This window comes from Salmo trutta, chromosome 5 (genome assembly GCF_901001165.1).
Source record: "Salmo trutta chromosome 5, fSalTru1.1, whole genome shotgun sequence".
NCBI lineage: Eukaryota > Metazoa > Chordata > Actinopteri > Salmoniformes > Salmonidae > Salmo > Salmo trutta.
This window is the reverse complement of record NC_042961.1, coordinates 41,465,452-41,479,107: the sequence shown is the minus strand read 5'-3', so window position 1 is coordinate 41,479,107 and position 13,656 is coordinate 41,465,452. Positions and strand designations below refer to the sequence as shown.

At 45.0% G+C, this 13,656-nt stretch overlaps 1 protein-coding gene across 1 annotated transcript in view; it reads left to right on the top strand.

Annotated features, from left to right (window-relative positions):
* LOC115194162 (equilibrative nucleoside transporter 2) overlaps window positions 1-13,656 on the top strand; it is a 32,975-nt gene that overhangs the window by 9,108 nt on the left and 10,211 nt on the right. The window contains exons 2-4 of the mRNA XM_029753610.1: window positions 10,432-10,488; window positions 10,868-10,949; window positions 11,779-11,924. Coding sequence (XP_029609470.1) covers window positions 10,457-10,488; window positions 10,868-10,949; window positions 11,779-11,924 — 260 coding nt within the window. The 5' untranslated portion in view covers window positions 10,432-10,456. The remainder of the gene's footprint in view (window positions 1-10,431; window positions 10,489-10,867; window positions 10,950-11,778; window positions 11,925-13,656) is intronic.

Here is a 13,656-nt window from a genome sequence, read left to right as displayed (position 1 = left end):
ATTTCTTTGCCACCTTTTTTGCTTTACTTTAGTGCCTTATTGCAAACAGGATGCATGTTTTGGAAAATGTGTATTCTGTACAGGCTTCCTTCTTTTCACTCTGTCATTTAGGTTAGTATTGTGGAGTAACTACAATGTTGTTGTTCCATCCTCAGTTTTCTCCTATCCTTGCCATTAAACTCTAACTGTTTGAAAGTCACCATTGGCCTCATGGTGAAATCCCTGAGTGGTTTTCTTCCTCTCCGGCAACTGAGTCAGGAAGGATCATCTATGAACATTTGAACATCTTGGCCATGTTCTGTTATAATCTCCACCCGGCACAGCCAGAAGAGGACTGGCCACCTCTCATAGCCTGGTTCCTCTCTAGGTTTCTTCCCAGGTTCTGGCCTTTCTAGGGAGTTTTTCCTAGTCACGGTGCTTCTACACCTGCATTGCTTGCTGTTTGGGGTTTTAGGCTGGGTTTCTGTACAGCACTTTGTGACATCAGCTGATGTAAGAAGGGCTTTATAAATACATTTGATTGATTGATGCCTGTATCCTTGTAGTGACTGGGTGTATTAATACACCATCCAAAGTGTAATAATTTCACCATGTTCAATGCGATAGTCAATGTCTGCTTTTTTTTTACCCATCTACCAATAGGTGCCCTTTCTTGCGGGCGTTGGAAAACCTCCCTGATCTTTGTGGTTGAAACTGTGTTTGAGATTGAGTGCTTGACTGAGTGACCTTACAGTGCTGTTGAAAAGTATTTGCCCCCTTTCTAATTTTCTCTACTTTTGCGTATTTTTTTTTATACTGAATGTTATCAGATCTTCAACCAAAACCTAATATTAGATAAAGGGAACTTGAGTGAACAAATAACACAACAATTACATACTTTTTTCCTTTATTTCATGAACAAAGTTATGCCCCTGTGTGAAAAAGTAATTGCCCCCTTACACTCAATAACTGGTTGTGTCACCTTTAGCCAAACGCTCCCTGTAGTTGTTGCTCAGTCTCTCACGTCACTGTGGAGGAATTTTGGCCCACTCATCCATGCAGAATTGCTTTAACTCAGCAACATTTGTGGGTTTTCAAGCATGAACTGCTCGTTCAAGTCCTGCCACGACATCTCAATTGGGATTAGGTGTGGACTTTGACTATGCCGTTCCAAAACGTAAAATGTGTTTCTTTTTAACAATTTTCACGTATACTTGATTGTGTGTTTTTTATCATTGTCTTGCTGCATGACCCAGCTGCGATTCAGCTTCAGCTCACAGACGGATAGCCTGACATTGTCCTGTAGAATTCTCTGATACAGAGCAGAATTTATGGTTCCTTTTGTTGAGGCAAGTCATCCAGGACCTGAGGCAGCAAAGCATCCCCTAACCATCACACTACCTCCACTATGCTTGACCGTTGGTGTGAGGTTCTTACTGTGGGAATGCAGTGTTTGGTTTTCACCAGACATAATGGGACCCATATGTCATCCAAAAAGTTGACTCAAGTTTGCCAAAAAGCACCTGGATGATCATGAAGACTCTTGGAAGAATGTTCTATGGACACGTGAGTCAAAAGTATAACTTTTTGAACGACACGGGTCCCATTATGCCTCGCGGATTTTGTGTTTCTTAGTAATTTGGAAAATGTACAAAAATATTATTTTACTTTGAAAATGTGTCGGCTGTGTCAATCGCTAGGGAAAAAAATCACATGCAGCCATTAATTTTGAGGGAGAAAAATGTGAAGAATATGTGTAGAGTTTCGCTCACGTCTTTTTGTCGAGCAAAACTTTTTGTGGAAGGTACTACGGCGCGCTCGCATTTGTCCCACCGACTGATGCAGGCGAAAGCTTGGAAGACCTGCTGGATACCCGGTTCTTTCAGCGCCCGGAACGTCACCTGGTGGAGTTTCTGACATACTTTCAGGCAACATGGGTGGGGGAGTCGGTCGGACACGTTCGAAGAAAGCCAATGTTGCCCATAGGCATGTCTTGTTTAACATAATCATATCTTTATTATTCTTATTCTAATTCTTATTATTGATGACAGCATCCCCAAGGCCAATAACATGGTTGCTAATCTTCTTTTTATTTTTTATTATGGAACTGCTACGATGCTGTCCTGCAAGACTTGGCAAAGCCAAACAGTCGAGTGGAGAGCTGGCATCGACAATTTTCTGCAAATCTTGGCGCTACCCACCCCACCATTTGGAAGAGGTGATATGGGAATGGAGCAGCGACTTGCTGGCATTCCACCACCATGGCAAAGACCCCGCTACCGCAAGCAACAGAAGGATCTGAAGTCACTGGTTGAGTACACGACTCAATGGCTGGAGACTTACCTGAAGAGCGTTGCCTACACTTTCAAGTTGCAGTTGTGAATGCTCCAAAATCCATTCAAGGAAAAATTAGTACCTAGCCTAGTTGGACACTTCTTTGTGACTCTTATCAATTTCAACCCTTTCAATGACTCCCAAATCCTTAGTACACCAGAACACAGCACATTCTTGGACGATGTGTTTGTCAACTCGTTTTTATGGTGCTGCATTTTCATGTAGTCTACTCTTGTTTTTCTTTTGGTTATTTGAAATAAATGTTTTAGGTTTCCTTATTTTTGCCCCATTTTTAGGATTTTGCTAATCTTATTTGTTAATAAATACATTTTTTATAGTGAATGGTTTGTGTTAATGGATGGTGTAAAAAATATTATTTTAAATAGATGTTTTAAGCACTTATTTTTTCCCCATAATTCTTTGTATTTTGCTAAGCTTTTTTGTTGATAAATAAATGTTTTCTAGTGAATGGTTGGCGTTAGTGGATGGTGTAAACACTAGATACAATTAAAATACAATCTTTAAAACGAAAATACAATGTAAAAACTAGAAATAGGCCTAGATATAGTATAGTCTGTTTTTAGCCTTCAGTCTTTATATAACCATATGAATGAATTTATATACAATATTCTGCCCATATTAATGAATTTATATAGCCAAGGGGTTCCCAGACCTTTTCACCCCTTCCAGCACTGGGGAACTTCCCATGGCCCTCCCCTGCGTGCTCACACCACATCTATTTCTATGGGCACAATTATTCTTCATGACAAACACCTCTCTTCTTGGTGGAGAGAATTTGGAGAGAACTTTGCTGGTTTTAAAGCGTATTTCCTGCAATTCTACACATTTTGTCATGGGGTGCAAAGAAAATGTTGCAGTTTTTTAAAGCAAATGTTCATGCACTTCTATTCACTTTGCCATGTCTAATGTGTATTCATGTGATATTTGAGTGAGTAATAAATTATAACAATATCTATAGGCTAAAAAACCTACCTTTAAAAATAAAATAAAAAAACTGTTGCTGATATGGGCTAGTTGATCTGGACATTTCTTTTTTTTACCCCATTTTTGTGGTATCCAATTGGTAGTAGTTACAGTCTTGTCTAGTCGCTGCAACTCCCGTACGGACTCGGGAGAGGCGAAGGTCGAGAGCCATGCGTCCTCCAAAACACAACCCAACCAAGCTGCACGGCTTCTTGACACAATGCCCATCCAACCCGGAAGCCAGCCGCACCAATGTGTTGGAGGAAACACGTACACCTGGCGACCTGGCCAGCGTGCACTGCGCCCGGCCTGCCATAGGAGTCGCTAGTGCGCGATGAGACAAGGATATCCCTGCCGGCCAAACCCTCCCTAACCCGGATGACGCTGGGCCAATTGTGCGCCGCCCCATGGGCCTCCTGGTCGCAGCCGGGCAACAGAGCCTGGACTCGAACCCAGAAACTCTGGTGGCACAGCTGGCACTGCAATGCAGTGCCTTAGACCACTGCACCACCCCGGAGGCTGATCTGGACATTTCTGACAAGTTATAAATAGCTCTCTAAGGTATGCAATGACTAACATGACGAGGAACTGATGAAGCCTTGTACATTCTACTATTACAACTTTCAAAACTAAGTTTAAAGCACAGCAGGGAAGTGCGGCAAATTGCATCTAATTTGCGGAGTAGAGTGTTGGAGGCTATTTTATAAATGACATCGCCGAAGTCAAGGATCGGTAGGATAGTCAGTTTTGCGAGGGTATGTTTGGCAGCATGAGTGAAGGAGGCTTGAGAAACAGATGCCTCACAAGTCCTCAACTGGCAGCTTCATTAGATAGTACCCGCAAAACACCAGTCTCAATGTCAACAGTAAAGAGGCGACTCCAGGACGCTGGCCTTCTAGGCAGAGTTCCTCTGTCCAGTGTCTGTGTTCTTTTGCCCATCTTAGTCTTTTCTTTTGATTGGCCAGTCTGAGATATGGCTTTTTCTTGGTAACTCTGCCTAGAAGGCCAGCATCCCGGTGTCGCATCTTCACTGTTGACGTTTAGACTGGTGTTTTGCGGGTACTATTTAATGAAGCTGCCAGTTGAGGACTTGTGAGGCATCTGTTTCTTAAACTAGACACCAATGTACTTGTCCTCTTGCTCAGTTGTGCACCAGGGCCTCCCACTCCTCTTTCGATTCTGGTTAGAGCCAGTTTGCGCTGTTCTATGAAGGGAGTAGTACACAGCGTTGTACGAGATCTTCAGTTTCTTGGCAATTTCTCGCATGGAATTGCCTTCATTTCTCAGAACAAGAATAGACTGACGAGTTTCAGAAGAAAGTTATTTGTTTCTGGCCATTTTGAACCTGTAATCGAACCCACAAATGCTGATGCTCCAGATACTCAATTAATCTAAAGAAGGCCAGTTTTATTGCTTCTGTAAATCAGCACAACAGTTTTAAGCTGTGCTAACATAATTTCAAAATGGTTTTCTAATGATCAATTAGCCTTTTAAAATTATAAACTTGGATTGGCTAACACAACGTGCCATTGGAACACAGGAGTGATGGTTGCTAATGGGCCTCTACACCTATGTAGATATTCCATAAAAGAACAGCCGTTTCCAGTTACAATAGTCATTTACAACATTAACAATGTCTACATTGTATTTCTGATCAATTTTATGTTATTTTAATGGACGAAGAATGTGCTTTTCTTTCAGAAAAGTGTAAATACAATATTTATAGCCGTACATGGTTTAATGAAACGTAGTAAACATAACATTGTTTCACATTCTTTAACAGACTAATAAACACAATCACGCCTATAGACTACAGCTCGCTTCAGATTCCCCGGCGCTTCACAGCTTCCCTGGGGAAACTCAATGTATTGTAGCCTCATGTGGAGAAAAGAGTAGCGGTGGAAGGTTAGCTTCTGTTGCAGTGTTCTTGGTAAAATATTAATGGTTGTGGTGGTGCTTCAAGACCTTCACTAGCGACTGTTTCATAATGCTTCTGTGACTTTCATGCATTGGTGAGCACTTCAAAGGAAATGGAGTGTATGAATCAGACATCACACCAATAGAAAGCTTGGCTTTTAACTCAGCCTTAGTGTGAACATGCTGGCAAGTGGTTGGTTCTTGGTGAAAACATGTCTCCTGGCAGACATGTTGCTCTCTGTGAAATGAAATGTAACAAAGCAAAGAGTGGAAGGGTTGTTTGCATGAATGCCTTGCTTGTTCTCACCCACTCACGTTCTGAATTGAAAAATCACTCCAACTTAAATTCTTAATTAATATTCTCCTGGTAGGCCACAGGTGTGTGTGCATGTTAGAGCTGGGCGATATGGCCAAAAATCCCTATCGTGATAAATTGCCTGAATTGATAAGTAACATTAATGTGCACTGCAGATTTTTTTTAAATGATCCTTTAAACTACTACTACTAGTGTGATAGTTGAATGGGTGTAACAATCACTTATTTTTATTTATTTTTATTTCACCTTTATTTAACCAGGTAGGCAAGTTGAGAACAAGTTCTCATTTACAATTGCGACCCGGCCAAGATAAAGCAAAGCAGTTCGACACATACAACAACACAGAGTTACACATGGAGTAAAACAAACATAATACGGTAGAAAAATAAGTCTATATACAATGTGAGCAAATGAGGTGAGATAAGGGAGGTAAAGGCAAAAAAGGCCATGGTGGCAAAGTCAATACAATATAGCAAGTAAAACACTGGAATGGTAGATTTGCAGTGGAAGAAAGTGCAAAGTAGAAATATAAATAATGGGGTGCAAAGGAGCTAAATAAATAAATAAATATAGTAGGGGAAGAGGTAGTTGTTTGGGCTAAATTATAGATGGGCTATGTACAGGTGCAGTGATATGTGAGCTGCTCTGACAGCTGGTGCTTAAAGCTAGTGAGGGAGATGTGTTTCCAGTTTCAGAGATTTTTGTAGTTCGTTCCAGTCATTGGCAGCAGAGAACTGGAAGGAGAGACGGCCAAAGGAGGAATTGGCTTTGGGGGTGACCAGAGAGATATACCTGCTGGAGCGCGTGCTACAGGTGGGTGCTGCTATGGTGACCAGTGAGCGGAGATAAGGGGGGACTTTACCTAACAGGGTCTTGTAGATGACCTGGAGCCAGTGGGTTTGGCGACAAGTATGAAGCGAGGGCCAGCCAACGAGAGCATACAGGTCGCAGTGGTGGGTAGTATATGGGGCTTTGGTGACAAAACGGATGGCACTGTGATAGACTGCATCCAGTTTATTGAGTAGGGTATTGGAGGCTATTTTGTTAATGACATCGGTGAAGTCGAGGATCGGTAATATGGTCAGTTTTACGAGGGTATGTTTGGCAGCATGAGTGAAGGTTGCTTTGTTTGCGAAATAGGATGCCAATTCTAGATTCAACTTTGGATTGGAGATGTTTGATGTGAGTCTGGAAGGAGAGCTTATAACACCTAGGTAATTGTAGTTGTCCACATATTCTAAGTCAGAACCGTCCAGAGTAGTGATGCTGGACGGGCGGGCAGGTGCGGGCAGCGATCGGTTGAAGAGCATGCATTTAGTTGTATTTAAGAGCAGTTGGAGGCCACGGAAGGAGAGTTGTATGGCATTGAATCTCGTCTGGAGGGTTGTTAACACAGTGTCCAAAGAAGGGCCAGAAGTATACAGAATGGTGTCGTCTGCGTAGATGTGGATCAGAGACTCACCAGCAGCAAGAGCGACATCATTGATGTATACAGAGAAAAGAGTTGGCCCAAGAATTGAACCCTGAGGCACCCCCATAGAGACTACCAGAGGCCCGGACAACAGGTCATCCGATTTGACACATTGAACTCTATCAGAGAAGTAGTTGGTGAACCAGGCGAGGCAATCATTTGAGAAACCAAGGCAATTGAGTCTGCCGATGAGGATGTGGTGATTGACAGAGTCGAAAGCTTTGGCCAGGTCAATGAATACGGCAGCACAGTATTGTTTCTTATCGATGGTGGTTACGATATTGTTTAGGACCTTGAGCGTGGCTGAGGTGCACCCATGACCAGCTCTGAAACCAGACTGCATAGCGGAGAAGGTGCGGTGGGATTCGAAATGGTCGGTAATCTGTTTGTTGACTTGGCTTTTGAAGACCTTAGAAAGGCAGGGTAGGATAGATATAGGTCTGTAGCAGTTTGGGTCAAGAGTGTCCCCTCCTTTGAAGAGGGGGATGACAGCAGCTGCTTTCCAATCTTTTGGAATCTCAGACGACACAAAAGAGAGGTTGAACAGGCTCGTAATAGGGGTTGCAACAATTTCGGCAGATAATTTTAAGAAAGAAAGGGTCAAGAGTGTCTAGCCCGGCTGATTTGTAGGGGTCCAGATTTTGCAGCTCTTTCAGAACATCAGCTGACTGGATTTGGGAGAAGGAGAAATGGGGAAGGCTTGGGCGAGTAGCTGTGTGGGGTGCAGTGCTGTTGACCGCAGTAGGGGTTGCCAGGTGGAAAGCATGGCCAGCCGTAGAAAAATGCTCAATTATAGTGGATTTATCAGAGGTGACAGAGTGTCCTATCCTCAGTGCAGTAGGCAGCTGGGAGGAGGTGTTCTTATTCTCCATGGACTTTACAGTGTCACAGAACTTTTTGTGAGTTTGTGTTGCAGGAAGCAAATTTAATTTCCTACATCACATTTCTCTAGTATAGGCTATCGTAATGAATGATATCATCAGAATGCTTGAGATAAGTGATAGGTATGGTCGGTTTATCTTCCCAGCTCTGGTGTGCGTGCGTGTGCATGTAGTGTTTGTTTTTTTGGAGACAGGGCGTTGTTGATGACTGAGGTCAGCTATGTCTAAGAGGGCAACAAAGCACATCTGAAATGCAACCCACGCTTTGTGTACTAGCGACCAAGCTCAGGCAATATTTGGGATGTGTGGTGTGGGTTACAAACACACTTTTCATTGCCGGGTAAATGATGAGACCCAAAACCCAAGAGCTTTCTGTCAAATGACAGCCCTTTTAAAATGTTAATCCTACCTCAACAACTGGGATTTGTAAATAAAAATGTAAAAAAAGTTTCCCCCCCTTCAATTTATGGATTTCTGCATTGAAAAGCATATCTCTGTTTGACGCTCACAGATATGGTTTCTCCCAGTCAGCACAGGTAGGGACTTGCCAGCCCAGCCCAGCCCCTCACACCCACCCTGCCACTGTTCCACACAGACTAGTCAAAACATGTTGGGTAGCCATGTTTTTCTCCCACAACAGAGCTCAATGGCAGACTCAGATGATACGTTTCAACTGACGGGTTTGTCAATGGGGTACAACTTTCAAATAGAGTTACGTTCTTCGTACGGCAGAAGCACTAGGACCTAAACAACGTTTGGATAGATTTTTGTCAACTACGCAGCTGTGCTACCTGGGCCATTTCTATTTGTGTTGGGTCGTAGTGCGGGGCCTATCAGTTTGTGTGTGTACAGAACCAAGTGTGTACATAGGGAGTGGACTCTTGCTTAATCTACAGCTTTATAGAACTGACTGTTCCTATTGAAATCAATAGAGTGTGAAGTTGTTGAACTGGGAGAGGGGTCAGGTCTCTCTCTATCCAGCTAACAGCCTCACAGTACAGGCTACTATCAAGTGGCTCTTGAACTAGGCTTGGGCCGTATACCGTATACCGGGGTATTTGGAAAAAGCCACAGGAAGCTTTTTCAATAACGTCAGTGCCGTCAACTATTTCTTTTGAAGTTTTTCAATAAATTAGAATATTTGTAGCTACTTTAAGTTACCACCTGCAGTCAACTTGTGTAATACGCTAGGAGGTGAAGCAGAGTGTGTTCTTCATTTCACCTGTCACATTATTTTACATTATGAAGCTTACCGTAGTTCACCAGAACAGTTGAGCCAGTCACGTGTTTGTAAATAGCACAACGGGAGAAAGCGGGAGCTGGCGAGTCCAGCTGTGTCTTTGGTTTAATTTGCTAGTTAGCTACAGTGCATTCGTTAAGTATTCAGACTGCTTCACTTTTCCACATTTTGTTATGTTACAGCCTTATTCTAAAATGGATTAAATTGTTTCCCCCTCATTAATCGACACACAATACCCAATAATGACAAAGGGAAAAACTGTTTATTTGAGAGAGAAAAAATACAAATACTTTCCGAATGCACTGCAAGTAAGTGGCTGAATATACAAGGAGACAGGGCATTTTATTTATTTATATATGTGTGTGTGTGTGTGTGTGTGTGTGTGTGTGTAGCTATTTGCCTTGTTTGAGAAGTCAAAGCGCTTTGGATGAGTGATCTGTACAGCTGTTAACTTGATTTCCTGTTTTTTTCTCCTCCGTTCTCAGCCCATCTGCTCCTCCCTTTTCTTAGAGCAGAGCAGGCAGGCCTGTTGCCCTAGCGATTCCACACAGACACAGCATATACACATACTGCTCCAGAACCAGCCCTGTTCTTCCTTCAGACAAGCATGCGTCAAAATATTGTTCATTTGCACAATCTCGCTTGTTCACATTCGCTTGTAAATGTCCAAACTCAGCTACTACCTATACTTGTATTTATTTATTTAACCTTTTATTTAACTTGGCAAGTCAGTTAAGAACAAATTCTTATTTACAATGACGGCCTGGGAACAGTGGGTTAACTGCCTTGTTCAGGGGCAGAACGACATATTTTTACCTTGTCAGCTCAGGGATTTGATCTAGCAACCTTTCGGTTACTGGCCCAACACTCTAACCACTAGGCTACCTGCCGCCCCCTGCCGTATAACTTTATGAGCTGGATTGCCTGACTTTGCGCTTGTTAGCATATTTAGCTAGCATCCTCTATTGAAATTCTCTATTAGTTTGTGACAATTTTGTTAGCATTCTGTTTATAGATGCCCAATGGGCTTTTTTGCGTTTTTAGAGCCCCTTTTTATATACTAAGACTGTAATACCATAAATCCCGGGATGAGAGAAGGCCGGTATCACAATATGAAAATCTGAATACCGCCCAACCCTATCTTGGACATACTGTCGTGTAGTGGGAATGGCTCCTACTCCTTGCCGCAATGTTCTAGAATGTGGAAAATGAACTGTATTTTTATTCTGTAAATAAAGTGCTTAGAGAGGATAGACAAATCTACACTTGGTCTTTATGTTGACTATGTTCCCCTTTCTTTTGCCCCTAGTTTCAACCGAACCCCATAGCACAGGATGAAGGACCGGACAGACGCCCCACGTGATAGGTGAGTCTCTGGCGCCGCTTCCTCTTGCAAACTATAAGTATCTACTCTCATTTCTTTCTCGTTTCTGCTCTCACTCTCAACCAGAGTCCTATTTTTATATTTTGAGTTTAAGTGAAATGCGCTCCAAGTAAAGCAGTGGTGCTGAAAAGGAACTTTGTACTGTTTTTAATCAATTTACGTAGTGAATTGATTTTAATTTCTGATGTACTTCTATAAAGTTCACTATTGTTGCATTTTATCTCCCTGACTGGTCGCACTTTATTTCACGGTACATAAACTACCTGCTATTTTTTAAGAAATAACATGGTAAATACATATAAAAAAACCTAAGAATGACATGCTTGTTTCTGATCTTTTCATATTATCCTCCCGTTCCCAGGGGCTGGTTGGTGGGGATCACCTTCTTCATTCTGGGCCTTGGGACGCTGCTACCATGGAATTTCTTTATGACCGCCTCCATGGTAAACCCAACCTCATGTCTTCATAACAACAGGTCCAGGGTCAGATAGTTATTCACCACCCTAAAAGCTAGTCAGGATTAGGGCAAGGTAGATCTGATCTTAGATCTGTAGCTTTGGGGAAACTTTTGTATTAAAGTTTCCCAAAGCTACAGATCGAAGAGCAGATCTACTTTGGCTCGGGTTCAACACTTTATGTATCATGCCAAAGTAGAGCATTGGCTTCTTAGGGAATTATCTCGGAAAAGTAGTTTTTAAAAAGCAGCCCCTGAAAGTCAGATGTTTGTATTTGTTCTGTGTGTGTATTGTACATAGAGGATTAGCTGAGTTGTTGGTATGTTCAAGTCAAGTATTTTGTCCGAGAGGGATTTAGTGTGACTGGCCCCCTGTTGTTATGTAGTCTTGGTGTCCACTAAGTATCTGTATGTTGAAGTTAACCCCTTATGGTGTGGTTGGAGGCCCCTTAAGCTATAGAACATCACGAGTTTTCCACTTTGGAGGTGTGTGTGTGTGTGTGTGTGGCCTAGCCTCTAAGGCTAAGCTCTCCCCATGTTCAAATGTCAAAGCCCACAGCTCGTAGGGTTAGCTCAGATTCTTGGTATACAGTACACGTTTGTAGAATGACTAGACCTATTTGTATAGGAACAAGTGACGTGTGACCACTGATGTACTGTATGTACTTAGCCGATAGCAACTAACAACATATTGATTGTTGATCTAAACTGGGTCATCTCTTGAGTCCTGTGTGGCTCAGTTGATCGGGCATCCTTGTAACCTACCAAAATGTGGATAAGTGTTTGCAAAAATACCATTTTATCTCTTCTGTCAACAGTATTTCAATAGACGCCTCAACAAGGTAGAATGGAGCAACGGCACGGTGGTGGTCCAGAAAGAGTACTACTTCAACAACTGGATGACTCTGCTGTCCCAGCTCCCCCTGCTGCTCTGCACTCTGCTCAACTCCTTCTTCTATCAGCGGTGAGACAGCACTTCTCCCTCAGGTTTACATGTCATCCAAATGCTAAACACACACCTTTTCTTTTTACTGTATACTTGGCTGACAGTCTAGTGTGTGTGTGAACAACCCTTTTGTAACGGCTGTCGTGAGAGAGGGTAGACCAAGGTGCAGCGGAGTTAGTGTTCATCATTGCATTTAATAATAGAAAGCACACTATACAAAACAAAACAAGAAAACCGACAGCCAAACAGTCCTGTCAGGTGCAAACACTAAACAGAAACAATTACCCACAAAACCCAAAGGAAAAACATGCTCCTTATGTGCGACTCCCAATCAGCAACAACACTCTACAGCTGTGCCTGATTGGAAGCCACACCGCCAAAATCAATGAAACAAACCAACATAGAAAAATGCATATAGAACGCCCACCCAATGTAACACCCTGGCCTAACCAAAATAAAGAACAAAAACCCCTCTCTATGACCAGGGCGTTACAGTACCCCCCCCCCCCCAAGGTGCAGACTCCGACCGAAAAACCTGACTCTGAAGGGGAGGGTCCGGGTGGGCCTTCTTACGGCGGCGGCTCAGGTGCGGGACGTGGCCTCTGCTCCACCCTCGGCGTCGCCCTCTTAGGTGGCGCACCTGGCCGCGCCAAAGTGGTGGGCGATCCTGACTGCGCCCGGCTGGCGGGCGGCGACAGCAGCGCCCGGCTGGCGGGCGGCGATGGCTGTGCCCGGCTGGCGGGCGGCGATGGCTGTGCCCGGCTGGCGGGCGACCCTGGTTGCTCCCGGCTGGCGGGCGGCGATGACTGCGCCCGGCTGGCGGGCGGCGATGACTGCGCCCGGCTGGCGGGCGGCGATGACTGCGCCCGGCTGGCGGGCGGCGATGACTGCGCCCGGCTGGCGGGCGACCCTGGCTGCGCCCGGCTGGCGGGCGACCCTGGCGGCTCCGGCGGCACTGACCCAGGATTCACCAGGCTGAGGAGACATGTAAGAGGCCTGGCCCTAGGCGCAGGCACAGGACTCACCGGGCTGGCGGGCGGCTCTGGCGGCTCCGGACTGGCGGGCGGCTCTGGCGGCTCCGGACTGGCGGGCGGCTCTGGCGGCTCCGGACTGGCGGGCGGCTCTGGCGGCTCCGGACTGGCGAGACCCACTGGAGGCCTAGTCCTAGGAGGTGGCACAGGACGGACCAGGATGGGGAGACCCACTGGAGGCCTGTTCTGAGGAGGCGGCACAGGATAGACCAGGCTGGGGAGACCCACTGGAGGCCTGGTCCTGAGAGGAGGCACAGGATAGACCAGGCTGGGGAGACATGCAGGAGGCCTGGCTCTGGGCGCAGGCACAGGACTTACCAGGCTGGGGAGACATGCAGGAGGCCTGGCTCTGGGCGCCGGCACAGGATTCACCAGGCTGGGGAGACATGCAGGTGGCCTGGCTCTGGGAGCAGGCACAAGACGTGCAGGGCTGGGGAGGCACACAGGAGGCCTGGTGCGTGGGGCTGGCACAGTCTTCACCAGACGGCTAGCACGCACCTCAGGACGAGTATGGAGAGCTGACTCAGGTGACATCAAATTGAGGACACGCTCCGTAGGGCAAATGTCGTGCCTCATGCACCAACACAGCAGCTCTCTCATATCTCTCTCCTCCAATCTCCCCATCAACTCCTTCACTGTCTCTGCTTCGCTCCCTTCGCTCACCTCCAACTTCACCCTGACTGGCTCTGGTTCCATCCTCGGCACCGCCGACCGTCCTG